The sequence below is a fragment of the Falco naumanni genome, chromosome 3 (genome assembly GCF_017639655.2).
Source record: "Falco naumanni isolate bFalNau1 chromosome 3, bFalNau1.pat, whole genome shotgun sequence".
Lineage (NCBI taxonomy): Eukaryota > Metazoa > Chordata > Aves > Falconiformes > Falconidae > Falco > Falco naumanni.
This window is the reverse complement of record NC_054056.1, coordinates 27,705,662-27,733,466: the sequence shown is the minus strand read 5'-3', so window position 1 is coordinate 27,733,466 and position 27,805 is coordinate 27,705,662. Positions and strand designations below refer to the sequence as shown.

General features: G+C 44.1%; 1 protein-coding gene across 5 annotated transcripts in view; it reads left to right on the top strand.

The window, feature by feature from the left end:
* RREB1 (ras responsive element binding protein 1) overlaps positions 1-27,805 on the top strand; it is a 125,772-nt gene that overhangs the window by 68,584 nt on the left and 29,383 nt on the right. For all 5 annotated transcript variants that reach the window (XM_040586829.1, XM_040586830.1, XM_040586831.1 and 2 more), the window contains 2 exons: positions 14,913-15,057; positions 16,199-16,338. In XM_040586829.1, coding sequence (XP_040442763.1) covers positions 14,913-15,057; positions 16,199-16,338 — 285 coding nt within the window. The remainder of the gene's footprint in view (positions 1-14,912; positions 15,058-16,198; positions 16,339-27,805) is intronic.

Here is a 27,805-nt window from a genome sequence, read left to right as displayed (position 1 = left end):
TGTTGCAATCTGGTACGGTAACTGGGAGATCTGTCAGTGTCTGGTATCAGGAACAGGAATTGCTCTGGGAGAGGAGAGTTGGAGATGATGCCGAGTTTTTTACAGACATTTATTTTTTACTAGTACTGGAAAAAGCAAGTCTTGAAAATAACAAGCCTTCTAGCATCAGGGACTGATTTGGCAGTTTGGTGGGGTTGTTTTCTTTGGGCTTTTTAGGAACTTGGAGGAAGGAGTTAGTCCATAGTCATTTTGAGTTCAAAGTTCCTGTAACTGGAATGCCACTGTGATGATCAGTACATAAAAGAATCTGCATTTTAGGATATGCTAATCCTCACACATCTGCACTAGAGACACAGACACTGTGGCTTTCTCTTGGTCACAGTAAATGGAAGTTGAATATTCTCAGATCTCCAGCAGGAGCATAAACTATGTGGAAGGAGGATGTGCATAAAGTTTTCTGTAGCTCTGAAAGAGCTGGAGATTTCCAGTGTAGTGTCTCAAATCAATAGATTGAAATCTCTAAAGGCTTTCCAAAGGCTTTCCATCTGTACTGTCCTGGTAGCCCCCCTAGGGAGGTTCTCTACAAGTAGTGCCAACTGTGAGGGGAGCCCTTTTGGATCTAGACTCCACCAAACAGGAGGTCACGAGCCTCTCACTCCGTCTCTACCACTGCATCTCCCCAAAATGCAGAGAATTTAGGCTACCACTGCAGGTTTTAGTGGTGATGGTGGTTTGTAAGTGTTAGCAAGGGACCCAGAGGTAGAGAAAAGACTTCACTTGGCTTGCTGTGTTGCATTCCAGTAGAATGTGCATCAGGCTTCAAGGGGAAGAGTGATGCCTCCACTTACTCCAAAAGGGTTTCCTTTGAGGGTAGGAGACTTTGCTCGCAGCTCCTTTTCTATTTCTGTGACTGGGATGGTCTGTGCCTATCACTTTAAAATCACATTTTCCTCCCTGCCAAAGATATGCTCTCCATGCAACTTGAAAATGTTAATAGGATACAAATGCCAGGAGGGAGGTGAGAAATGACCTTCCTGCCAGTTTCCAGTGGGTAGCTATTAAAGGCTCTGTGGCAAGTCTGAAAAGAGTAAAGGAATAATATATGTACTTCAGCCACAGCTTCTCCAGTTTAGTAAATGAAGCTGCTGTGTCCACGGCTGGGGTTCACCAGGCTGTCCATGTAAGTGCGGTAATGCAAACTAGCTGAAGTGTTTCACATGAAACCAAAATGTCATGGGTATCTACTTTCTCTTTTTCCATCCCTTACCCCATACCTAGCAAAATTTTTCATAATGGCTTTTTATTTACATTCTGCTTAGGTACTTGTAGGCTATTTATGGACCATCTCAGGAACAGGTCTCAAAGTTTGGGGAATTTTTTTTTTTTTTTTTTTTTTTGGCACATGCAAAACACCACATGCAACAGCCACATGCAGAAGTCTTTGAAACTCAGATTGGAAGATCTGGATCACAGAAGCTATGCTTTGAAGCATGCTTAAAAAGGGTCCTATCAAAGAAGGTATTTCTTCTTTTAATTAAGAAGGCACTTTCATTTGCAATCTTATTTTCAGTGCTAGATAATTTTCCTAAACTTCTCTTTTCAATGCGCTATTGAGAGACAAACAGCTGGTTTTGTTATCAAGATATGGTACCATTCTCATGTTCAAATTAAGTCTTTTTTTAAACAACACTATGTGTGTATAGGTTGCTGAGTGAGTTTTTTGAGAAAGACAGAAAATGCACATGCTGGAGGGTAATCTGTAAATTTTGATGTTTTAACTGGCCTTCTTCTCTGACAAATGAAGAGTATAAGCTTCTAGAAGATTGTAATGTACTGGATGGAAGATGAGCGTTGGATCCTGATAAAGGCATAGGGGTTGAAGTGCATCACTTCAGTGATTTCCCTGCTGTCTTTAACATGGGTCTGTGTTTCATAGGCAGGCATGCATACAGGTTACCTGTGACTTTTGCAAATCCCCAGCAGGCACATGTCCTCAAGATCTGGCTGAATCCATCCTCTCCCTGCATTCCACCTGTGAATTGCTTCTGTGTTATTTATGGCATTGGCCTGCTTCCAGTGCGTTGTGTGTGCTTTGTAGGGTGCAGTGCAGTAACAATGCCCAGCCTCTTAAGTACAAATAGGATCTCTGCAGTCTAGCACGTGCAGTTTGGTATTGGCTTAAGATGGGAGGTTTTGGAGGCAGAGCATAGCCAAATGTGATGATGAGGGTTTTTTTCCAGAAGAGTAGAGGAACTGCCTTATTACAACATGTTTGGATTTCTGGTGGTTTGAAAAGATGGCCAAGTGGAAATTTGGTGTTAAACGTTTGGTAGCTTTGAAAAAATGAACATACAAGGGTCTTGAAGCTAAAAACAAATGGCCAAGGAACTCGCCGCGCTGGAAGTGATTGACACTTCATGCCTGTGAAAAGGCCCTCTCTTATTGTCTTGCACAATAGAAATGTCTCTTCGGTTATCTCCTAAGGAGCTTTTATGTCAGTGTCGTAATTGGTAGGCAGTGCTCTTAAATATGAAGAAGCAGGCTGTGTTACAGGCTTTCAAATCCATTCCTTACACATGGGGCATGATTTAACCACCGTCAGCATGCCAGTGAAAGATAGGCTTCAGCAAATGCCAGTGCCCCAGTTCTTGAACAGGGATAGCAAACTTAAAGGACTAATTTCTGCTTCCAGTAATTGATGACTGTAGTTGTAGGAGACAGGTGAGATGTGATAACAGTTTTGGTTTTAATTGCAATTAAAAATGTTTCTTACATTTTTGCTAATACATTTTGTAAATAAGGATGGGGAAACAGGTGGAGGGAAGGTTTTTTTGGTCTCTCTCATGTCGGCAGATATATCCAGTAAATGTTTGGTATTGTGCTGTGGTCCCCATGTTTTGAAGAAGAAAAGGTCAGGCTTTTTCAACAATAGCGTAGTACTAAGAGACTTGTTTCTCTGTGTCTTTGATGAGAATTGGAAGACTACAGTATTTTTCCATGGTCCCAGGCAGAAACTTTTGTCTGTCTCACTGTTTCGGAGTAGATTGGTCATCTTTTGTAAAGACTTTATATGAAGTTTTATTTAATTCATGTGACACATAAAGAGTGTGCTCCAAAACCCCCTCCACAGATATCTTCAGCAGTAAGAGGCTCTGAAGGAGTTCTTGTGCCACCGTACCTCTGTGAGCCATCAGAGCCAAAAGGAGATGCCCTGATTTCAGCTGCGTTACATGCTGCCTGTAGCCTTGGACAGTATCCCCCTTCAGTTATCATTAAAGAACAGCAAAGGAAGTTAACACAAAAACATGAATGCTGAGATCTGATTAGAATCAAGCGAAGCAAGGAAGTGCAGAGTTAAGATTTATACGCAGACCTTAATTAGCCCCATTGTTCTTGAGAACCGAAGCGTACACAATGAGGAACATTATACTTGCATCTCCAGAGCTCTTCAGTACCTTAACATAAGAAAGACTTCAGTGTGCTTTTCAGTCTTAGATTTTGTGCGTTTTGCCTTTAAGTAATATCTTGTCTGATCTTGTGCGTTGTAAGGTTCTGGATTTTTATGTTTTGGTTTTCTGCAGGCCTAAAAAGGGGACATGCTGCTCTCAGTAAGTTTAAGTTTCTGGTGCGGCTTGTGCCAAAGGGAAGGTGGTCTGACATAGCAAAGTAATACCACCCTCCTCATGGGCAATACCATAAATCTCCGTATAACAGAGCGTATTGAGCGTAGCTTAGTGCTGCTTTGTTACCCATGTCACAGTTCAAATACGCACAAGCCACTTGACAGATTAGATTCTATTTGCAAAGCACATGGCAGCACAAGACCTTGATCTTTCCACATAAGTACCCTTTCAGGAACATCACCTCCTCTGAAGGTGTAGTATTCTCAGGGATGTTACTTCCCTTTCTCACCTTGAAGGGTTACAAAATAAATACAAGCCTTAACTTAGCAAGCACTAGAAAATCCAGGCAATCTTTGCAAGGTGTTGCGGTGCTTTTAGTTCTTTGCCATAATCCTGACATTAACACGATTCTTGCAGAGACCTTAGCTTTCAAGGTTAACGAGTAACGTGTTGTTTTGTTGGCATTTCAGTTGGTGGTTTGTCTTCTAGCTTGTACTTCGGTTGGGTGATTCTGTGTAGAAAATGCTGGTGGTGAGAAAGTTTGCTGGGAGAGTTTGTATGTTAAGGTAATCTTTGCTCAGCCAGTTGTGCGTGCGCATCAGAAATACTTGCATCGCTTCTCTAATGAGTGTGTGTTCACTCTGTTCCTCGTGTTGTCTGGAAAGATTCCTGGGCCAAGTGCCGATGAGAATGAGGAAAAAGTCTATCTCAAACTGCATTTGTGGTTGCTGTCATTCCACCTTTAATGTATGTCTTCCAGCTTTACCTTTTCTCCCCCCAGTATCTAACCTGCTCAACCTGTTCTAGTTCAGCATGCTGGAACCAGCAAACTGCAGAATGTGCCCCCTCTCAGGGTCAGCAGGTTTTTTTTTCCTCTTTCTTTTCTTCCCCCCCCCCCCCCCCCCCCCCCCCTTTAAAAATAGGCTATGTGTTAACAGTAGATTGGTCATTTAGGGGAACTTCTCTAGCTGGAAAAAAGAAAAGAAAGAAATGGTGAGGGAATCTTGGCATTTGGGCTTAGCCAGGGCCTTTCACTCAGATTTTTGAGCCATGATGCTCACCTGCATGAGGCACACAGCTTAGGCAAAGACATGGTCTGTAAAGTACTAGTGCTATTGTACAACTGGTAAATATTACACAATACGCAAATACTGCTTTCTGTTTCTTGAGGTCGCCTGTAGGTATGCTGAGTTCTTCAGGCTGCTTGGTTAGATGAGGTTTTCTAAACACTCTCCATGATTTTTTTGGTTATACCCTCAGTCAGCTCTCCAGCACTTCATGTGGAAAGGTGTCTTAAGACAGAGGAAGTGTACAGGTTCTCTGCAGCTCATTTTTGACATCAAGCCACCTCCATGTGTCATCTATCTTGACAGTTTCAAACTGAGGGTAAAGAGAGTAAGGCAATCCGTATTGCTCATGGACTGCACCAAAATTCATTTCACTGTGAGGACGAAAGTTCCCAAATTCCTTGCAGCACAAGTCATGCCAGTATTTCTGTTTCCAGCTACTACGCCTGACTAGAGACATGTAACAAGACATGAAGCCTTTTTCTAGTGCTTCTCTGCTTGGCGGGGGAATGCTGTGAGGTCACTGCTGGTGAGGAAGGAGGACCACATGTTCAGGAACAGGAGAGGAAATGGGCTGAGCACGTGAAACCTCTTTTGCTAGGATGCCGTCCGCACCGCTGGGAAAAGTTTGCACAACTTGTGTGTGTGCAGTGATAACCTCTTACTTCCTTGCCCCTGGAGTTGCTTGGTGACTGCTGATAGCGGGGTGATGTGGAGACCCTGCTATAATGAAGATGTGCTTCTCTTCTCTAGCGCACCTTCCTTGCATGGGTGTGTGCCAGGGGGAGGCATTCGGATCCCATCTGCGCAGTGTCCCCAGCATTGCTGGGGCCATCTATTTTTTCCTCCTTGAGCTGTGTGACGCAGCAAGTTGTTCTGTGTTGTGTGCCATCAGGATTGCTCAACAGTGGAGCGTGAGGGGGAAGCAACTGGATGAGGGCTTTGCCTGGTTCTGGGAAGTAGCTGGGGTTTATGCTTGCTTGGTAAAGGGGTGCAGGTTTTTTTGGAGGGAGGCAGGACATACCTAGGACTTCTTCAGCTGTGTTTGCTCTTAAGGATAAAACTTTTCCCCCTTCTGACATCCTTTAATTTTCTCTCTCTCTTACCCCCCTCCTTTTTTCCCTGATGCTAAAATTTAAAACTGCTTTCAGTGTCCTTACCATCTAATAATACTTATTTTCTTTAAACATGAAGCTTCTTGGAGAATCAGCAAAGAGGTAATTGACTAAGATTATATACTGTGATAACTGAAGGCTGTGCCTGAAAACCACAAATTTCCAAAAAGAAGAAAGAAAACAGCAGTTCAGAATGTCCCAGGCCAGGTTTTTGGTACACTTTTAAAAATCTTATTCCTGCTTAATTTTATTCTTGTGAATAAACTCTTGTCTCCAAGCTTAAGGAAGTATAGGGGCCTCAGAAGAATCTAGTTTAATACTGTCCCTTATGAAAGAGTTTCTTAGGGTTTGAAAGTCTCCTTGCAGTATTTGGCATTGTTAATTTAGTTTGCTTGGTATTTAATGTGGACTGTGGGCAGACAGTTTGGTGAAGTGATATTGGGAAGCTCAGACGGCATCTCCCTCCTCTTTTGCCCTCCCTTATGCAAGGGCTGATGCGAACTGCAAATTAATGCTTTCTTTTGCTATTCTTTGGGAAGCTTTGCTTCAGAGGGACGGTTTGAATCACTTCCCTGTCACAGCATCATCAGGCAAATATTTGTCTCCCTTTTTTCTTTGAGGTGTTCTGACAACACTGCTGGTAGGGAACAGGAGTAACTTTGAGCCAGGCTGGGAACGCAGTTGTATCAATCTCAGCCTGTTAGAACTTGCTGTTTCTGCGTAGCAAGTAGTTGCTTAAATGTGAATACAGCATAATTATTCAGAAGTGATACCCCCCCGTCTCTTTGGATTTGTAGATCAGTATCTTTCCTCTCAGTCATGCTTACAACTTGCCTTTATTCACAGCAAAGCAGAATTTTACTCTAGGATAAAAATACAAATACTTTGTGTGCAGGTGTGTGTATTGTGTATCCTTGGGTATTACGTATTGGCAGCTGCGTGGCACTGGTTAACTTTGCAGACTGTCCTGGTAACACTGAAAAATTATTTCTGATCTGAATCTGTCAAGTGAACGTAATCACAGGTGGCTTTTGCAGCCTTAGTGCACCCAGCTAGTCTTGGTGGATCTAAATAATAATGCTTATGTCATTGTAATGATGCTGTATGCCGCCCTGCTGTAAGGCTATTTTTGCTTTGCTGGGAGAACCTTATTGGACGGGGAGGTAGACAGTGTGGCAGCCCACACTGAACTTGGGGGGATGCTTGGGGGATGCTTGGCCCGTCTGTGTGGCACCTTGGGCTGCAGCAATTCCCGGGGAGATGCCAAGGGGGCTGCTACACCCATATGCCACTGCATGCTGCTATGTGGAGAGGCTTGCCAGGGCCATGCTAGCCCTGATAGACAGAGCTAATAAGCACTGGGGCCTCTGTAAGGATAATGAACTGTGCTGCTGCACCGGCAGGATTGCGGTGCCTGGGTGCCGTGGGGAGCGCTAACTGGGGGATCTCTGCTGTGCCAGATTAGAGACGTGCGGCTAAAGTGAGTCGGTGCTTCCCAATCTGATCCTTCCTGGGACCCGTTCACCCCACCCTGCTCTTTCACTGCATGCATTGCAAGGGCTTTCTTACTAGCATAGCCATGGAGATTTCTTGCTGTTCAGCTTCATTTTGCTTATCCCGTGCTAGTGTTCAACACTGGTTGCCACTGGAGTATTTGGTGGTACTTGAAATTTGTTTTGAGATTGCTCCGCAGTTGTAAGAGGGTGTTTCCCCAATGGTTGGGGGTTTGGTATTCGAACATCTCTTGACTTGCTGTGAAGTGTGCATGTGTGTCTGAGGGCTTTTTGGGTCATTTTTTGGGTATTTTTGAGGATACAAATAGCAGACAAGCCAAGAAGAGAAGACGAACAGAAACTTGTCCAAGTACAGACCATGTCTGATTTGCAAAATTACCAGGATCTTTCTGGTTCCTGTGATTACAGCTGGGAAGGGCTCAGTGGATTGCTTTCTTACGTGGGTGATGTTGGTAATTAGCACTGGAAATACATTGTCAATACAGATTCTCTGCATGTTTTAACAAACAAACAACTGACCAAACTCTTTAACCCAAAGGTATAACATTGCTGCACTTTTGACTTAAGTTCCAGTCACATTCACGAGACTCTTTAAGGAGGGGGTTAGCAGCAGTATGTTAGATGGTTGCTCCTAAAAATGCTGCTGCTTCACTTTCTGTTGGTTTGGGATCTGCTTCCCGTGCATGTCAAATATCAGAACTTTAGGAGTTCCCTGTACATTTCTATGTTTCTTACATTTCTAGACAGTTTAGGCTGAAGTAACATTCATTAAGCAGAATGAAACAAACACTGTGACAAAGATGAAGTGACATACAAATCTCTAGGAAAAGATGTTATCAGTGTAATTTTGGAGGCTGTCTTCTCTTACTCTGTGAGCCACTTTTCATTCTGTGGGGCCTGAAAAGCATCGTGGTCCAAATTTCAACCTGTCTTGGATGCCTCCTGCACTCTTGTCAGTTCTGATATGGTGGCATGAAGTTAAAGCTTAGACAAACCAGACTATTAAAAAAAAAAAAAAAAAAAAAAAAGTTTGGTCATGTTCTGAATGATAGACAGGCTTTTTCTTTGCTGTAAATTACTGAAAATATGGCAGGTTTTTTTATTCTTTGGAGATTATTTACTGTTATTTGCAGGTAGCAATGAAAGTGAAAGATCTCAGGGAAGAAAACAGTGTAAGTAGTAAAGCAATTGTATCAGCTAAATTGTATTTACGGCATCTGACCAGCTCAGTCCTTCCCAGACTAACTTGTTGAGTATCTCTTTGTGTTGAAGGGGGCAAGAAAAAGTATATATTAAATAAGGTGAAGGATGGAAAGCACTGATTTTTATTCTTAGTCTCTGAATGGTTGGATGTGTGGCTCTGTTGTCTTTAAATAAGCATCAGATGTATAAGGATTATCCCCTTGATTTTGATATCAAACTGCTCAGCAGTCATGAGGGAGATGAGGAACAGCCATGTGCAATACAGTAGAGTGTAGGGTACATCTAGTGGTAAAGCAGAGAAACTTAGAATAATATGTGGGATATGAAGCCAGAACCTGAACTTGATGCTGTCAGATGATCTCTCTGGACTGATAATGCCTGGATTCATTGGCCTCCCCACTGCGTTTCCACAGGCATGGAGACGTGAGGGAGGAGGAGGGTGTTTATACATGCACTGGATCCTATGCTCAAGAATTAATCTTGATTTAGGTGCTGGGACTTTCCCAACCAGGCCTCAGTGAAATTGCTTGCTGCTCCCCCTCTGGACATGCTGCTCCTTCTAATCAGACCTACCTGGCATAAACCTCTCTTGACTGAAAGCCAGCAAGGCTTGTGCTGCCTTAGTTATAAGGGAGAGGCTTAACCCTGGACCCTGCTCAGAGGCTGCAAGATACACCCTTTTGTTCCACACCTTCCTTTTTCCTGGGCTTCTGAGCCTGGCAAGCACTTTCTCTTAGGGATGCGGAGCACAGCAGCAGCTGTGGAAACATGAGGTGCAGCTATGGTGTGGTTTTTGCTCTCCAGAGTTAAGAGGTGAGGGGTTCCCACGCACGCTGAGGGATGCTTCCTCTCCGAGAGCCAAAGTGGCGCTGATCAGGTTATCTGCATGCAAAGCAGGAGCTCCGGGTTTTGTTCGTAATTCAGTGGGACCTGGAGCTGGGAGCAGCTGCAGTTGCCTCTTTCAGGATGCTTTGACTCCTCGTTCTAGCCTTGAGCCAGCCAGTCAAAACCTGCCCACATTCTGGGTTTGGCATTGAAACTGTATGCTGCCCTGTTTCAAGACCTCCAGAAAGCTTATATGATCATCATGCAAATCCCCTTGGCATTAAGAAAATACAGCAGCCCTTTTTGGAGATGCAGTAAAGACTGGGATGTGACCAGCAGGAGCTGCATGTCACTTCAGTAGGACACATGCTGTTCCCCCCCCCCCCCCCCCCCCATGAGTAACCTCCCTGTGGCAACGATCCAACACCATCCATGGGGAGAAAAAGGAGTAAGGCACTTGAGTTCTGCATTTGTTTATTATTACAAAAGTGTCTTCTTCAATGTAAAGTAGCAAAGTATTCACTTGCTACTGTTTTGGTGCAATAGTCACCCTTCTGAAATCACACTCTGAGTTACAGCGCGGGGCTGAAAATTTTCTGCCCGTTTGTTCTAAAAAATAATTTAAAAAAAATCTAAAAAAAGGAAAGAAGCTGGGGTAATTCTTGGCGGTTTCATCTTAGTCATCCTGTTCACGTGACCATTACAGGGGAGAGGAAAGTTGTGGCAGAAGAGGGGGGAGCGGAAGGTGATTCTCACGGGAAGGATGGAATGAAAGGCAGTCAAGCACTTGAAAAATGTGATTTTGTCAGGAGGGCTGACTGGCACACAGTCGTAGCACAGTTGGATCCTCTTGGCTCACCTGTGAAATTCCTTGTGTGAGGGGGAGGGAAGAGATTAGGAGGAGAGTTTTTTCACATACAGCTGTGCTGAGAAAGGCAGTGTGTAGCAAGTTACCTGCACTTTCTTTTTGCATAGCAGTTCTTCAGCATTAAAGAGTTTAGTTCAGAGGTGGATCAGACCTTGTTTGGAAGAGACTTAATTTCCTCTTTCCATTTTGGGATTATTCTTTGGAAATTCTTCTGGCTCTGTCTGGTCTCATTTTAGAGTTCCACCACTTTGAGAGGTTAATCAAGGCTAGCTAGCAGTTAGTGCAAGGGAGTCCTCCCTAATATTAAGCTCAAACTTATCTCCTTCTTTTCATTCTGTGTATCATGGTTACATTTTAGTGTTCCACCCACAGTACTGGCCAAGTGTATGTGTACTTGTATGCGTGCTGGGGAGACTTAATAACCACTATATGAAGTGCAGGTTTCAGGGCTCTGTACCTTCCTGAACTTGTCTGCAGTTGTTGTGGTGCTCTGTAGGATGGCTCAGAGCCACAATTCCATTGATCTAAATTAGAAGAAAAAGCCAAGTTTCATCTGCTGTGGCTCTGGCTCTCTTCTGAACTGCAGTAGTGGTCTCTTCAGAGCTGCTGGCACATGTTACTGTAACTTGCATCTGTGGCTGAGTGTGAGCATTTCTGTGCATGTTCTTATTTTGCCCTTCTTTTTTTGCACTACATTCTCACTTAAAGTGTTGAGCGTTTATCTTTATTTTTTTGGAACTGACGGATGTCATATCATTTTTCTTTATCATTGCAAGATGCTGAAAGCCAGGCTGACTTACAAGCCTGGCTTTCGTATTCAAAGTATGCCAGTGTTGTCAGGCCAAAAATGTTGTTATAGTCACAATGGGAAAATAACTTCTAAGCACAGCTTTGTTCCTGTTCTCCTTGTATCTTGGCAGGCTAAACAGTGAGGTCGAGCATTTTCAGCATTACATGTGAGATCTAATCAAGGCAAACTCTTCTAAAGAAGGATAAGGCAACACAAATACTACCCGCCCCCTGCTCTCCCCCCCCCCCCCCCCCCCCCCCCCCCAGTTATAGTTAGAATTTTTTTTAAAGTAAGAGAAACCTTGGTGAAGGGAGTGTTTAACTTTATAAGTAAGGTTGTGGATGTGGATGTGTGGATGTGACTTGGCATCTGTTGCAGTTCAACCCAAGCTGGGTGATAAATGTTTTCTCGAGGCAGAATGACATCCACGTTGCAAAGTAAAAGAGGGAGATGAAGATCGTGTCTATCCTTTGTACTGCTCGACTTTATCTTCCCGCTTATCTTGGGCTGTAGCTCTAGTAATCTTTTTCCTCTCCACCCTTGACATGAGGTAGTGAAACTTGCTTAACCTGCCAAAGGAACAAACCTGCTGGCTGTAACGTGGACAGGTTGGGACTCTCCTTGAGAACTCTGGAACCTGCTGCTTTGGTTTCGGATTTTTCTTTTTTCCTTAATGATCGCATGCAGAGAGCTATCACGGCGGCTGTGATATTTGACCTACACAGTAGAAGTCAAAGGTGCAGTTAGGGTGTCTTCCTGTTTATAGCTCAATAGCTCGGGTTGCTTCCTTTCAAATATGCAAAGCTAACACATGAAGGGATTACCACATTCCTTGCTGTGGGTATGGATTCAGCTCTCATTTTTAGGGCATGGCATAACCATGCACATTGCAGGAAGGAGAACTGCAACTGCAGGCAGCCAGTGACTTTGACACCAGATGTAGCAAAGCCCCGTCACTGTGGTGCTGCACCCACGTTAGCAAGCCCTGCCTAATTAGCATGTGTTATATTGCAAACACGGCTGGACTGCTTTTGGGACTTGCAGGAGCCAGTGTGTTTGCATGCATTAGGTCATGCCAGGGAGAGGTGCCAGGCTGGATGGGCACTGACCTGGAGGTCTCAGTTTCTCCTGTTGGTACATTGTGGACGTGCAGTCGCACCCCTCTCAGGTAGGAGCAGCTCCATCAAAACAGACAAGAGTTCAACAGGTGGGCAAAGAGCAGGAGGAAAGAACTTAGCCCTAAGGAAGCTGTTTTGCATAGGTAGCTACTAAACAGGAGTTCTGCATACTTGCTACTGGCAGAAAAGAGACTGTAAAAGAAAATAGGAACAAAAAGTCCCACGCTTAATGCATAGCAGATTTTTTTTGATTTTTGTTTGTTTTCTGGGTGAATATGATTTAGCTTGACTGCTTTTCCTCTCTAGCTATCTGAAAAGTAACTGGCCAAGTAATACTAGCTAAGCATCAGCCGAGCTGCCAGAAGGTTAAGCGTGCAGTCTGTGTGTGTGTCTGGGGTGGGGGAACAGACAGGCACATGCAAAAGCCTCTGTCATGCTTTCAAAAGCTCATCAAAACTGGAAGGTAGTTTTACCAAAAAAGAAAAGCGGGGGGGGCGGACAACCAACAAACCACCTTCCAGGTTGTGCTTTGCCAGTGCAATTGAATACTATGTTTTGTTGTTCCCAGGTGCTTTTTGGGTTTTACCTTCAGCTATTGCTGACAGAAACCCTTTGAGGAAGTACCTGGTTTCTTCTCCCTTATTCTTGTGTGCATACAGACAACTGCTCCTCACGCTGTTTATTTCTCACTTGTAGGAAGCTCTAGCTAGCATGAGGAGTTAAATCAGTGCCACAGGGAAAGAAAAAAAACGTAAATAAAATGAGGCAGTACAGTACCTGCAGATGCCTTTCTTGCAGGTTTTGTGAGGCCAGATAGCACCGGATTCATGCAGATAAATCAGTTACCAGTGGTGCCTGTGGTGGCAGTAGCAGAGGGTTGAGGCAGGGCAGTGCACTGCACTCCAAGGCTATGTCAGTGCTCCAGGTTCTCCCCGGGTGCTGTCGAGCCTGGAGAGAGCCAAACCCTCAGACCTTCAGCCTTCCTTCTGCTCAGCAGGGAAAGAGGTGAGCCAAATTCAGCAGCATTTCCGTGATGCTGTGCCTGACCTGCTGGGCGCATCTGCATACAGGTGCTCTCTCCTGCTTGAACCTCCCACAGTGTGACTGACAGGTGTCACCGGTGTCTTTCCACCATTTGTGTGACCACTGAGGGTTCCTGGGGGGTCTGGGGAAGGCCATGTTCTTCCTCGTGTGGACCTGGTCCTCTGAGCAGCCCCAGCCTTGCCAAGTGTTGAAAGCAGGCAGTAGCTGAACAGCCATTTTGATCTTGCAGTGGTTCTGGTACGTGTCGTGTTTCTGGCTTGAGGCTGTTCCTGCATAACACCCTCAGAAGCCTGGCTGTAGTTTGAGATGGTAATTTAGATGCCTTTTTTAAAAAAAAAAAAAACAACAAAAAACCCCAAAGAAAAGGTTGAGAGTTTGTGAAAGGAAACATTAAAAAAAGCATTGTGTGAGGGGGACAGTCCTTCCAGCAGCTCCAGCCATCTGCCCGTGGGTCAGTTTGGTCCAGTGTGTTATCTTAAAGAATCATGCCCTTGGCATCCAAAACTAAAACGGATTTTATGTCATAACACCCAAGCGGTTATGAGGACATATGAGACTTGTCTAGGTTACAACATTCTCTCATGTTTGAACATGATAGTGCACAGTCAAGTTAAATGACACGGTCCTGAGCCGAGTTGTGGGTGTGACTTCTGAAGGATGTGCCCAAATGCCATTGACATTGTCTCCCTCATGCTGCTTTGAAGACAGTCCTAGGGACAAAGAGCAACTCTCTCCTGTGCTCCCATTTCTAGCAATTAGAAGCAAAAATTTCTGTTGCATGAAGGAGCAGAAGTCTTGATTTTTTTCCTCAAAAGCACTATAAATTTGAAGTAAGGCTAAAGGCCCTACATTAAAAAGAAAATATTACAATTTGAGCTTGTGAGTACTCAAAAAAGAATCACAGGAGCAATACCTTTGATGTGACTGAAGGGAACTAGATGACAGTGTCTTCCTCGGGTTGCAAATATGGAAAACCAAGAGGCAAGCAGGTCAGGTCTGCAGATACTCATGAGATTGCTTCCTGAGCCATTTTGTCCCTCTCCCCTTTTCAGTGTCTTTGTGACAAGGAATAGTTGTTTTCCTGGAGAAGCAGGTTTGTGACCATGCTGTGGCAATACAGTTTTGCAAGCTATACCTGCTGTAGCATAATGGTGTGACCAGGTGTATCTTGACTTCAGTGTTGCAGGTGGAATTCAATATTGGGGTGCACCAGTGTGCTAAGGATGAGAAGGAAACATGTATTTTAGAAGTGTTGCTGTGACATTGGCGTATGCAGATCCAGCTGGGGTGTTGTCCAAACTGTAAAAGGAGAACCAGCTGAAAGTGGGGCACTTCTTTTGCACTGAGAGAAGTGGATGCAAAGCTGTGGGCTTTTAGTTACTAGCCCACCACAAGACTGGGAGGCCAGGCATGTAGGTTACGGTGCAGTATTAGGCAGAAGCAGGGCTTCTTGGATGATAAGGGGCAGCCATGGTGTGCATGGTGCTAGATGGTAGCGGGGCAAGTGCCATGCTGTGGGTTGGGGCACAGGGGAGAGCTGCTGGGCTCTCTGCTGCAGCCCTGCATGGTCCTGGGTGTCACCAAGGGCCGGTGCTGGATTGTGCCCTAGCTGTTTTTCAAAAGTTCAGTCTGGTTTATGTGATCTCTGCCGTTGTCCTTTAAGAAGTGCTGTTGGTGTTAAAATTTACATGGACTTTCCACCCCGATTTGCCTGCTGACAGTGTCTTCTTCCCCCCCCTGCTCAGGCACATGAAGATTCATGAGAAGGATCCGAACAGCACAGCAAGCACAACTCCCCCGTCGCCGCTGAAGCGCAGGCGATTATCTTCGAAACGGAAGTTTAGTCATGATGTTGAGATGGACAGAGAGGAGAGGACACCTGCAAAAAAGGTTCTTTATGGAGCATGAAGCAAAAGACATTCCTCGCTACCTCCTAATATGTCAGCTGTTGAGTTCATGCAGTTAGAACAGAAATACTAAAATCTGGTCTTTTTACAGCCCTGTATATATTTTAAGATGCCGTGCTTGTCCTGTGTAGCCAGCACTGTTGTCTGAGATTTAAAAAGAATGTCTAATTTCAGAGATTGAAAGAATTAAATTGTCTCAATTCTTTATTGTTCAGATTTTTGGGTTTACTTATGATTTATATGAGATAATTGATGTTGGATGACAAGAGGATGAACTTTTTTTTTTTTACCTCCTATTTAATTCATAGTAGTCTTGCAGGATAGTGATTTGCACTTGCAAAAAAGCAGTGTTTGCTTCAAAAGCAGCAACAGCTTAGGTCTGGTTTTGTCTTGATCCAAAGGGGGGAAAAAAATCTGCAGTACATTTCCCTTTCACAGTAGCACAATGTTGCATTATTGGAGTTGCAAGAGCAACAAGAAAATATTTATTTGAAGGCTAGACATTTCCATTAGGGTTTTTTTATGAAATATTTTAGTGCATTTCAATCATTTGTACAAAATGTGTCGTGGCTGCCAAAATTAACTCGACCCTTTCCACTTACTATCTCTAAATGGCAAGCTAGTAGCAGTTCCATTTAGCACAGTATCCCTTGTTGTGTGCATGCTTTTCTCCCTGTAATCAGAGGAGGGCTATAGAAAACATGCAGAAGTTCGCTGCTTTTCCCTGGACCACTTGAGTTAGCAGTTGGCAGTATCTCAGCAGCATAAATAATTTAAGCTGACAGCTCGCCTGGCTTTCTGAAGGGGGAGGAATGCTAGTTCAGTGTTATATAAACATATGGGTTTATAAGTTGTTCAAATTGCAGTTTCTCATTTATCCGTGACTTAGCTGCACACTTTATCTTCTACTGAGCCTCCTCTTTGGTTGTGCATGTCCTCACACACACCCAGAGGCTCGGTCGCTTACCCTCTCTCTGTTGCCGAAATGAGTAATTTCTGGTTGCCTGCAGCAGTTGTGGATGAAGCCCGCTACTTCATTTTTAGGAGGAAGACTTTGAATGGATTGCATGTTTGGTTTATGGCTTGAAATTTGGTCTAGTGAGGTTTTTTCCCTCTCTCTGAAGGTTGTCGAGGATGGTCACTCCGGTGAAGGGGATAAGAAGGCTGAGGAGGAAGTTTATCATTGTCCAGTGTGTTGCAAAGCTTTTTTTTGCAAGTATGGGCTGGAGTCCCACATGGACACACATCCAGATAATTCGCTGAGGTAAGAAATAGTCCCGAGAGTGTTTCTGGTCACCAGATGGCCTAAGGGAGCTGGCTTGGGAAGGGGCAGGAGCCTTTCAGCCCCCTGCACGGTGAACTGCCCCTCCTTGTGATTTTGAACTCCCCTCTGAACCCATCGCTGTTGTTAAATAAAATTGTAAAATGCCAACACTGCAACACTTTAACAAGTTAAACAAAAGATGCTTAAAACTTGAAGCAAAACTTAATAAAAGTATTCAGGTACCAACCTCTGGGATTATTCTGACTGGGGAAAAGGCAGCAGCTGGATAGAAAGTCTTTGTTGTCTGTCATGAGAGTGAGTGAAGATAGATGAGTTTCTGGTTCCAGAGTTGGAATAAAACATGTTATGTTTTTTCTGCATGTTAAGGTTGGGGAATAATGAAGATTTTGGCTTAAATCAGCTTCTCTTAACAAGGAAAAATTAGTTATAAATTGTTTGGGAAGGTGCTTGGGTGTTTTGTTTTGATTCATGTAATTGCCCCTGGGACTACTGGTATTTTATTCCCTGTTTTTTTACCATAAAAAAACCATAGAACCAGATACATGAAGATATAAAAGAGCTATTCCAAGTCTAGTTTATACATGTAGAAAGGCTGCTATTTTAGAAAAGGAGATTGTCCATTTGCAGATGTGTGTCAGTGTTTTAAGCTTATTGTGGGACATTGGACTCTAATGATCTTTTTGCAGGGGTGCAGAATTCAGCATCTTTAAGTGTCAACACTCTCTCCTGAATATAGTTTCTTAATAGAATGGCATGGAGCAGAGCCATCCCATTCTATTAAACGTGATTAATTTTATTAAATTTTCCAAATTTTTTAATTAAAAAACTTTGGTAAATAGGTGTAAAACTATTCTAAAAGGCGTTCTAAGTGCTGTAATAGTAGTTAATTAAATGGAGTTTGCAGTTTCTGAAGTAGATGAAGTAAATTTTTATTGTAGAGCAAAATTGAAACAGTTGTTCTCTGGTAAGAGCTCTGCAACCCCCACAAAAGGGAGTCTGAGGTAATTTTGCCATACACTTTATATGCTTTAGAGAAAGCAGCTGTCATACTAGGCTTATCCTGGCATTAGCCTCATTTTCAAGCTTCTGTGAAGATATGACCTCTTTGCAAAGTTATATGCCATGGACCTGAGTGGAGAGCTGGATTCTCTTGCTGTGAGTGATGTATAAAAGATAACAGAATAGGTAACTCTTCTAGCTTAGCAGCTTTGCAGTCTGCTGCAGAAAGACACAGTGGCTGTGCAAACATGCTATTCCTCTTGCAACTCTTTCTCTAGAATTAGGAGACTTGCTTTTGGATAATATTCCTCTGAAATTGATTTTGCTACCCTTGATGATGTTGAACAACAAAGACTAAAATGTGTCCCTAAATCAAAGCCACGATTGTCAGGCTCTGTGGGCATGAGTTAAGGGTGGTGCTGGGATGTTGGTCTTCATGGACTAGTCTAGAAGATGGTAAGGGGGTTTTGTCAAATGCTTTAGTAATTTAAGACAGTGGAGATAGGACAGAACAAGGAAGCTGTGGTTCTCTCTGGTCAGCTAACATACTCAAATGCAACTTGCCCTGCCTATCTGGTTTAAAACACACCTTTTGTCCTGGTCTAGACAATCAAATGACACTGTCTCTGCTTGGCCCAATCTAACAGAAAATCCTCTGGGAAGCAGAGCAGTCTGGGCTGCTGTTGAAGTAGACTCTCTCATCCCAAAGGAGGTAGGTTAAAATCCTTGGCAGGCAGGGGCTGTAATCCCCTGGTTCCCAGGGTTCTGCAAGACTGTTCATAGGATTCAACAAGATACACTGAATGCGGCACGACATTCTCAGCTCTGAGTTCGTGTAGCTGAAGTGATTCCTCTTGGTGAGTCTTAAGGGTGATTTTTGAGTGAAAGAGGTGAAGAAAAGGCAGTATTATGCTAGAGTATCAGAGCAGGAGGTACATGTGTATGGGTGTGCTCGCAGTGGGGTAGTAAACTACAAAATGTTAGAAGGACTCATCAAATCTTGGTGTTTCCTTATTGTAGAAGACGAGGAGGAAGAACTCTCCTTGAAGTTCAAACAAGCAAAAAAGCGTAGCAGCTGTGTTTTGAGCGAAGGGTAGGGAGCAGAACACCCTCAGTCTCTTTTTATTGCCAGTACTGTAGAAGCAGAGTCACTTGATCAGGAATTCTGTAAGGCAGGTACCAGATGTGCATCCGAGCTAGATGCTCCGGGTCTGGCAGTCAGTTTGAAGCTATCTAGGTAGCCCAGCACAGACTGTTTCGTCATGACCAAAAATAAGTGATGCTCAATCTGCCTAGCTGTGCCTTTCTTTGTAAACCACAGGGCAAACATCTGACTCCCTTTTGCTCCACGAGTAGTTGGCATAAAAACATTTGTAGCCATCGGCTCTGGAGCAGCACACCGGTGTGCATTGCCTTGATGGTGGTACCAACATCCCTTCAGGAGTGCATCCCTTGCAGCAGCAAAGTGCCAGGGTGGGCAGGAGCTTCTGCCTGGCTTCCTTGTGGTCCTTTAATCCTGCCATTGTAGTGCTGTTGTGTAAATACAGCCTGTTGCCCCCAGAGCTGTCTGAGTCTGTCTGTTCTGGCCCCCCTCTGCTAAGCAGCAGAAAAGGTAAGGCTGTCTGGCAGCCCCCAGATCAGCATGTGAGCAGCTAATTTACAGGGTGGGCCATTACCCTTCCAGATACTGTCAAATGAACAACTTTAAATCACAGGGTTAGCTGTTCAAAGTCAGCTGAAAAGACACCCCGCATTGTCTTCCCCAGTACTGCTTTTTCATGTAAAGCCTCAAGCGGGGAGCACCTCTTTGTTTACTTGCAGCAGAATAAACAATACTTAATCCACTGATTGTGTGAGAGGGGCTCCCGCGTGGGAGAGTATCTCTTGATTATGTAAAATTCTAAATCGTGCATCTTTGTCTCCTAATTACGGTAAGAACTGCCCTGCTCTTGGGAGCAATAATAGGGCCCTTTGTCCAGCTGACAATGGGCTGTGGTACTGCATCTCCTTCATTGCATTACCCCCCCTGGTCAGTCTCTGTCCCTTTGAAGCCCTGGGACCTGCACCCTAATTAGTGACATGAGCTGGTCCCGGCGAGGTTCCTGCAGTCCCCATTAGCTGTGGGAGGTGGCCCAGGGGTGCTTTCGGCCCCCCTTTTCCCTCTACCTGGATTATTTAAGGAAGATGTCTGTTCCCCTGCAGCTGGGGCCTCGGGACACCATCTATTTTGGTGAGTTTGTATCTTGAGTGTTGATATAATTAGCAGAGCAGTGAAACACTGTGCAGCCAATAGGGAAAACGAGAAACCTCGGGGAGCCGGGTAACTTCTCTGGAAGCTTTTGTGGCAGAGGGTTGCTGTCAAACATGGTAATGTGCTTGTAAAGGTCGGCTGACAGACAGCTCTGAGCAACATCAGCAGCGCAAGCAAAAGAGACGTGAGGATTTCCTGGGGAGAAAGCTCTCCAGGCGCTATGTGAGGTTTCTCCTCTTCCTTTGGCAAGTACAATGGAAGAGGCTTAAAGTAAAACGTGTGGCTTTTAAAAAAGAATATGCACTATAAAATTCCTCTGTTGGGTTTCACTGTAACCAGAGCATACCCTTTATATTTCTTCTCCAGGAGGCTTCTTTTACAGTATTCTGTACCAACAGCTAAAGGGTTTTTAATTTTTCCTTCCTCACAGCAGCAAGGAGACATTTACATTTATGCTGCCTCTCACGCGTGTATCTTCCTGAGGAGGGAGGTGGTGGTAGGTTGCAGTTACCTCCTTTCTTAGAGACTTGTTTCAGCATCAGTTCTGAGCAAGGATGGTTGTGCAGTTTGACAGTGGTAAAAGCCTGGATCTTAATGACTGTTACGAGGACTTTCTGATTGATTTCGTTCAGTGTGGCATTGCCTTCAGTTACGGATTTGTTTCTGCTGACTCTTTATGTGAGACAAGAAATGAATAGAAGTTGCAGAGTGTGAAAGACACTGTCTGCCTCAGTCACTGAGCTGACCAGGTGACCAGAACCAGTAGATGCCTGTTGCTGTGAATGGATTCAGGGTAGGTTGTGTTTTTTGACCTTTTACGGAGCATGTCCAAACAGTGATATAATATATTAAGCTTTGTAACTTGCCAAATATCGGGCATATTTTCACAAGGACAGCAAAAGCAGTTCTCTTGTCCCAGGGTAATGTGCTTTTGTAGAACTTCCAAACAAAGAAAACCAAAAGCCATTCACAGTCCACCTTGTTCTTCAAGACAGCCTAGCCAAGTTTTGTAGAAACTTGTGAAGTCAAATTGGCTAGAGGTTGAATACCACCATGGAAAGCTGTTGTTTTGAATAGTTAGATCGGTAGCAGGCATAGCAACAGAGGAGCTCAGGTCCTGGGATGTAGTGTCAGGACACCCTGACCGTTGGTGTCTGTTGTCAGCTGCCTCCACTTTTGCCAGGGTAACCACTGTGAGCTCTTGTTTCTGAAAACACCCCAGGTGGAAAATGCTGTCGTTGTGTCTTGGTGTTACCTGGCTTCACTCAGAAGGAGTGGACAACTTAAATGGTCTCCTGGACTCTGTGGGTAAACAGTTTGACAAGATACCACATGCAGCTGACGATGCAGTCGGGCTGGTCACAAGGTTTCCCCCTCTGTGAGCACATCCCCATTCTTCAGTGCATGGTGTCAGGTGGTGGGATGCTACAAGGCACCTGGACCTACATCCTAGTCTTAAATAAGTTTAGCCAGTGCACATGAGCAGCTCCATTTAAGTCAAGACAAAAGGAAGTGGGTTTGGAGTCAAAATTATTCCAGCTCCTTAGAATATTATATATTTATTGCCCAGTTACAGTTCTTCAGGGCAGTTCTGCACATTGACTTTGGGAAGATAAAATAGCCAAGAAAATAAATAATCTAAATTTAAAGGTTACAGAGGTAGTTTCAATCATTAGCACCAGTAGAAAAGACACTGGTACTAACAAGACCGAGTTGTGTATAGAGCAGCAATGTGACTGAGTAGAAGTACCTTGTGCAGGATGTAAAAGAGGAAAAAAACCACCAGATAAAGCCCGTTAAGTGTCATTCCTGTTTTTGCCTATGCCTACTTAAGCAACTTTAGGAATTCACTTTATATCTTTTCTCTCTTTACATAGCAGGGAATAATCTTTCTGACTTCATTTTTGTGAGGCATGTTGCTTTCTATACATGGTCAGCCTTTTGTGAGAAGAGGGAGTTAGTGACATTGCAGATTCCTAGTAGTTGACACTACTGTTACTGAAGGCAACTTGAAGCGTGGATGACAAGTAGTTTTCATGGTGAAATTTCATACTACTTTTCCATCTCTGTCACGACTGTTGGTGTGCACATGGATAAGCCTCATTCCTTGTTAGCACTACAAGATATGAAATGTGCGCTTCTAATGCAGCTGGATAATTCTGAGGTTGTTTAGATTTTTGAGTACCAAGAGAGGGGTGGAAAGCACTCCAGCATAGACATGTTCATGGACCTCCTTGACCTTGGGGTTTGGCACACTATGGCTGCAGTAGTTCCCTTTGTAATCATTGTTTGAGATTGTACCAGCACGGGTAGTTTTGGTAAGAACTGCTGCTAGAGGTACTAACAGAGTCAATGCTGCAAGGCTTGTTACAGCCAAGGATGGAGGTGCGCAAGGGTCAGTTGTGTGGCGTTGCTGATTTTGGCTGACTCTCTTGCTCTGCTCTTCTCTGCTCTGCTCTGTGAGCTGCTTCTTTGGTGTCTTGCTGATAGGAACTAGGGACCAAATCCTGATCTCTGTTGGCAGCATTTTCAGTGCAGGAGCAATTCTGCGAGCCAGCTGGTGGCAATGAAATCCAGCTCTCGTAAATGCTAGGACCAAAAATATGCTGTGGTACAATTCAGCTCAATGTTGATAAAGCAGAGGAGAGGGTATGCAAGCAAGCTGGGGAATGCGTCCTTTTACTGAGCAAATGGAGAAGTAAAATCAGCGAGTTAAGCATCTGTATGCTGGCTTGCAAAAGCAGACCAGAACTGCATTTTAAGTGCTTTCTGAAGTTTCTGTTCAGAAAAGGGAGATGGGAAACATCAGAAGAGCAGTGCGAGTCCAATGCTGGCCTAGAAGTGGTCAGCTCACATCAGGGAGCTCATTGTGCGAGGAGACTGGGAATCAAGAGCAGCTGAGTACAAATATCAGATAGTGAATGGACACGGGGAGTGACGCTCTCATGTGAAACTGTGTGGTTTGTCACATGGCATTGAATATCTTAGCTCGGTTGCAAGAATAGAAAGTGGGTAAAATGCAAAGCTGATGGTAGAGGAAAGCTGCTCGTAAAAGGGAATACAGGAGGGAAGGAGAGCTGAGCCAAAATAGGTTATTAGCATGCCTGCCTGATCCTGATGGCCAGGGTTTGTTTATACACAGGCTGTCTCAAAGCGCTGGCTGCTTATTGTGTTAGCAGTCACGTCTGCGTGCTGAGCATAGCTTACCTGCGAATGTAGATAAGGGCAAGGGTGTTCAGTCCAGATTCGGCTGCGCCTATTGTGAGCCCTGTTGTCATCAGTGGATGGTTACAGGATAGAGAGGCGGCTGTAGATGTGTTTCTTCTTACCTTACTTGTGAAAAGCAGTGTTGCTTTTTAAACATGGTAACACATAGATAAATATTTTTTTTAACTCTTGCCATTAATGTTAAAACTGCGCAAGTACTTGGCTTCCATTTTTGTAAGATGTGCTAAAAGGCAGGAAGAACTTTGCTTTTCTTACCCTGAAAGAATACCAGGAGGTCCGCTGGAGTTTGTGTGCACAAATAATGACTTTTGTTCTGGATGCTGTACAGCTTCCAGTTTTGGTAGCTGCAGAGAACTGTATTGGTCATGCTTTTTTCCCCCCTCAGGTATGCTTGCTCTAATTTTTAAACCCTTCATTGCTACTTATGTTGATCTTCAGCTCTTGCACCATGATTCTCTCTAGCCAATTTCTTGACGCTTCTGGTTTTTGAAACTTTGACCTTTATTGAGTAAAATGGTCATTTTGAGAAAATGAACGACTTTTGTGCAAATGTCTGCAGGCCATCTCACATTTTCCCTTTATTTGTTTTTAATTGAATGTTAATTCTGTTGAAGTGAATGGTAGAGTAGGCTACTGTTCCAGCAGGGCAGAGGTATTTAAATTTGGCACTGTTGAAGTGTTTCGGGTACGTGCAATTTATTACAGAGTTGGGAAGAAGTGCAGTCTTTTTTCCTGATTTTTCTTTGCTCACACACAAAGGAAGTTAAAAGATGGCACAGGATGTCTCGTTAAACCTTAAAGGGGTTAAATTCACTTGAGTTACTCTGGCTGCAAGAGTCACAGTAGGCTGGTACAGACACTGGCTCTGCAGCATGCCGACAAGTTTCTGAAGCACGACATCACCCTGGTTTATATCAGATCTGCCCTGGCTCCCACACGATACTTTTCTCGCCTGGACCACAGCGCAGCTGTAGGAATGCACATAGCATTGTGCATCCCTCTATTAATAGAAGGGCTGGTGCAGTGGTCTCAGCCTTTGCTGCACCCAAGGGTGGCTTCTTTGAGGGAAGGGAGGATTAAAGGGAGCAACGGGACATGTTGGTAGCAAGAGTTGGGACAGCCGGTGGGGAGGTGGGAGGGAGGAAAAGTTTAAAGTCCTGCCTTTGCTGAGGAGGTGAAGCAGCGTGCACTGAACTTCTGGTGAGCAGTGTCTGTCCCTCTACGCACTGGGAAAGGGGAGGGGAGCCTCCCCAGCCTGTCACGCCTGGCAAGGAGCTGGCTCCCGGTGCTACTGTGTGCTTGTGGTTTTGCGCTGACCCATAGCGTTGGACGAGGTGGTTATGGGAGAGCAGCAGGTCCTTTGGGGTCAGACATGCTGTGATGCTGTGCGGGAAGGAGGCAGGAACGGTCATCACAGGACAGTGGGAGGACCCACAGGGATCCCCGGGGGAAGGCAGGAGCAGTGTTCACAGCACTGCTGCTTTTCCATCACTCATCTGCAGCAAGTGGGAGAGATTAGTGCAGCTGTTGGATGTTATTTCCCAGGGCCCTGGGTGTGGAGGCCAGGAAGGGGTTTTCATCCAAAAGGAGATGAGTATTTGGACCTGGGTGGGGTTGCACAGGAGCAGAAACTGACTTGTTCTCTCTCATCTCCCTCCCTTTGCCTTGCCCCAAAAGAAGTGAGAAAAGCAAAGGAATGCTTTCCTGAAGGGGAATACATCTGTAACTTGCTAGTTTTTCTTTCATAGGTGGTGAAAGCCCTTATATTTAAAACCCTCCTTTCTCCGTCTCCCCTTCCTTGCCATCCTCCTCAGCAGTGCACAGGGCTGGCGCAGAGGCTGGGAGCCTGCTCCTGTCCCTGGTGCAGGCATGAGTCAACAGCGGGGAATCGCCCATCTTTCTGTTCTGCCTAGTTGTATTATTTTTAGGTCAGCATAGGATTTTCTTTGCTCATAAAGAGAGCTGCGTTGATTCTGCAAATAATGTGAGACAGAAAGGAGAATAACAACAACAAAGGCAGAATTTTATGCACGGTATGTATTAGAGATTTCAGTGGGAGGATAGTAACATAACTGTGTATTAATGACTTCTGTCTCAGGATATGTTTCATTCTTGTTTTGTTTTCTTTGCTTCTATTTGTGGCAGTTGCTAAAGAGTACAAGACAGGAAAGGAACAAAATTATACCAACCTTCACCTAGAAATCAACACTTTTTATTTGTTGACATCCACAACATGGACAGCATAGTGTTAATGAGCTGCATGGATGAAAATTTAAGGTTTTGGTCTACCCTTGTGTGTTTTCAGAATTACAAGCAGAAGAATGCTAAATGTTCATTTCCCTTTGCAGGTCTCAGGTAATGCAGAGTATAACATAGTGTTTGTTTAACTTCTTGGTAACAGAACGATGGGTGTAAATATTTGGCATTTGCATCTTTACTGGAATACAAAATGTAGAAGGATTGAATGTTGGCATTACTGTTAATCAAGATCAAGACTGATTAATTTTGTTTAAAATTTGGCTCTGCATTTCCTTTCCTTTTCTTAAAGAAAAAAAACCCTATTTCCAATGCTGACAGATCGGAATTGTCTCAGAGAAGAGTGTAATGCAAGGCAACAGGCATCGCTTACATAAACTTGTCGTGCATAGGTGCAGCTTGTCATAAGTGCAGCAAATCCTGGCTTGCTTCTTGAACAAGCTGCACAAAGTGAATACTAACATTTTAGTAGAAAGCTTTTTAATGGTGTGTTTTTACACAGACACCTTATCTGTATTTAAAAAAAAAAAAAAAAGGGGTGCACTGGTATAGTAATAATTAAACAGTCTTGCCTGGTGTGATCCATGGCCTGAGCACCAAGGTCAGCCTGGTCATTACAGTGTCATCGCACAGTCATATTTTGGTTCTGCTTTTACGTTTTAGCAGTTGTTTTCTCACCTGCTTGCTTTGTACACCTCTGCCAGTGAGCCAGAGCCCTAGTATTACATTTGCATTGCACAGGTGTGAATGACTTCAAAAGGTAAAGAATTGAGAATGAAGCTCATTTTAAAGTGGTCTTAGCTGCTAAAAGCATGTTTTTCCTTTTTACTTATAGTTGAATCTCTGTGCTTGGAACTGAACAGCTTTCTTCTCTCTGCTTTGTAATCACATTTATAGAAAAATGGAAAACTCTGGCCAAGACTAGCAATCACATGGTAACACAGCAACTTTTATTAGCTACATCTGGAAACTTACCTTGCAAGTAGAGTGCTTTTATCTCCACTCAGGTGTTGAGCCATTGCTCTGTCTGCTCTGCTAACAACCTCAAAACCTGTTCCCATCTCTGTTCTCTGCAGCCATACCCATCCATGTTTGACTTGGCACTACACATGAGCAGACTTGTGAAACTGTAAGGAGAGGGGTTTTTTTTTTGTGTTTTGGGTTTGTTTTTTTGTTTTTTGCTGTTGTTGTTTTAAAGTTCATCATGAGCAAAGTATTACCATATGTTTGGGATGCTTTATTTGATATGCCAGACTTTTAAGACTTTCCACAGTTACTTATCTTCTTTTTTTAAAAAAAAGTCATTTAAGCAAGAGGAAAAGGTGTTCATATCACCTGGAATTCCTTTCTCTTTTCCTTCTTAGACTGTGGGTTTAGATTTTAAAATACTGTGGGCATTGACACTACCTAAAGATGGAAAATTGTACTGATGACAAAACAGAGAAATTAATGGTTAGACGTCATTAAAAAAACCTAATGCTTCAAGTTACTGCATTGTTAGGCATGGCAGCTTACTCCATCTTAAATTAACACAAGCCTTAGTCAATGCAACATGATGCTTGCCTTAACTAGTCAGGTTTTGAAGCTTAGTAGCTGTAAGTTTTTCTTGGAGGTGGTACGTGTCCATATCTGCATCTGCATTGCTAATTGACTTCAAAGCTCAAGTCATGTCATTTGGGAGAAACTCAGACTCCTTTCTACTTGAGGTGAGGGGGAGGGAACTCAGCAAAAACACGCACACGTGAAAAACATTGTGCATACACTTGGGCAAACGGGCTGTGTATTTTAAATGGCTTGCATCCGTAGTGAAGTCTGACAAGCCCAAGTGAGGTCTACAGAGCCCAAGAGACCTCCTGAGCCGGTGGCATGCTGGCACCCCTCAGCATCGTGAGCAGCTTTACAATGACCTCCCTTGTCCTTGGTGAGCACCATGAGCACCAAGTGCCAGCAGTCGCTGGAGCCTGCTGGGCTGCCTGCTCGCTGGGGCAGCCTGCCCTGGAGGGGCTGCTCCACACATCTCTTAGGGAGGGCTTTTCTAGGGCTGTTTTTATTTCAGCTCTCCAAGCTGCAGCTGCCTGTGCAGGTGTGCCTGGACCACGGAGGGAGGGAGGGCATCCCTGGGTCCCTCCTGTGCTCCAGCTCCCATGTGGTCCTGTAAACTGTGACGCCAGGGGAAGGTGCAGAACCAGGGTTCTGTGCATGTATATTCCCTGAAGTGCTTTAATCTTGAGATAACAGGCATGGTTTATCTGGATGTTTCTTTTTTCAGCCAGATGCTTCTTTTTGACCAAATGGAAAAAGAGCTTAATTCTTTTCCCAGCTTCTCTTTTTGCTTGCTACTTCTTTACTCACAGCAAGGAAAATAGAAGATTAAGGAGGAATTTAAAATACAGAGAGGTGTTTAATTCTGTGCATTGTAAAAGAGAGAAAGTATATATTCCTTTTCCAAGATACATTACTTTTGTTTTGGGGGAGGGGAGGCAGTTCTCTTTGCTTGGAAAACACAGTTTTTGAATTGCAAATTTTTACTGTCCTGAGGCGTAGTAGTTGATACAGGTGTACTGCAAACCACTTCTCACACGGGCCTCTGCTCTGAAAGATTTACTCTCAAGTGCAGCTTTTGATGGGAGCCCTAAATAAACCAGTCCTTAAAATCAGTGTGTCGCACAGCCCATCGGTGTGAGCAGGTGGAGGTGAGGGAGCGTGAGATGG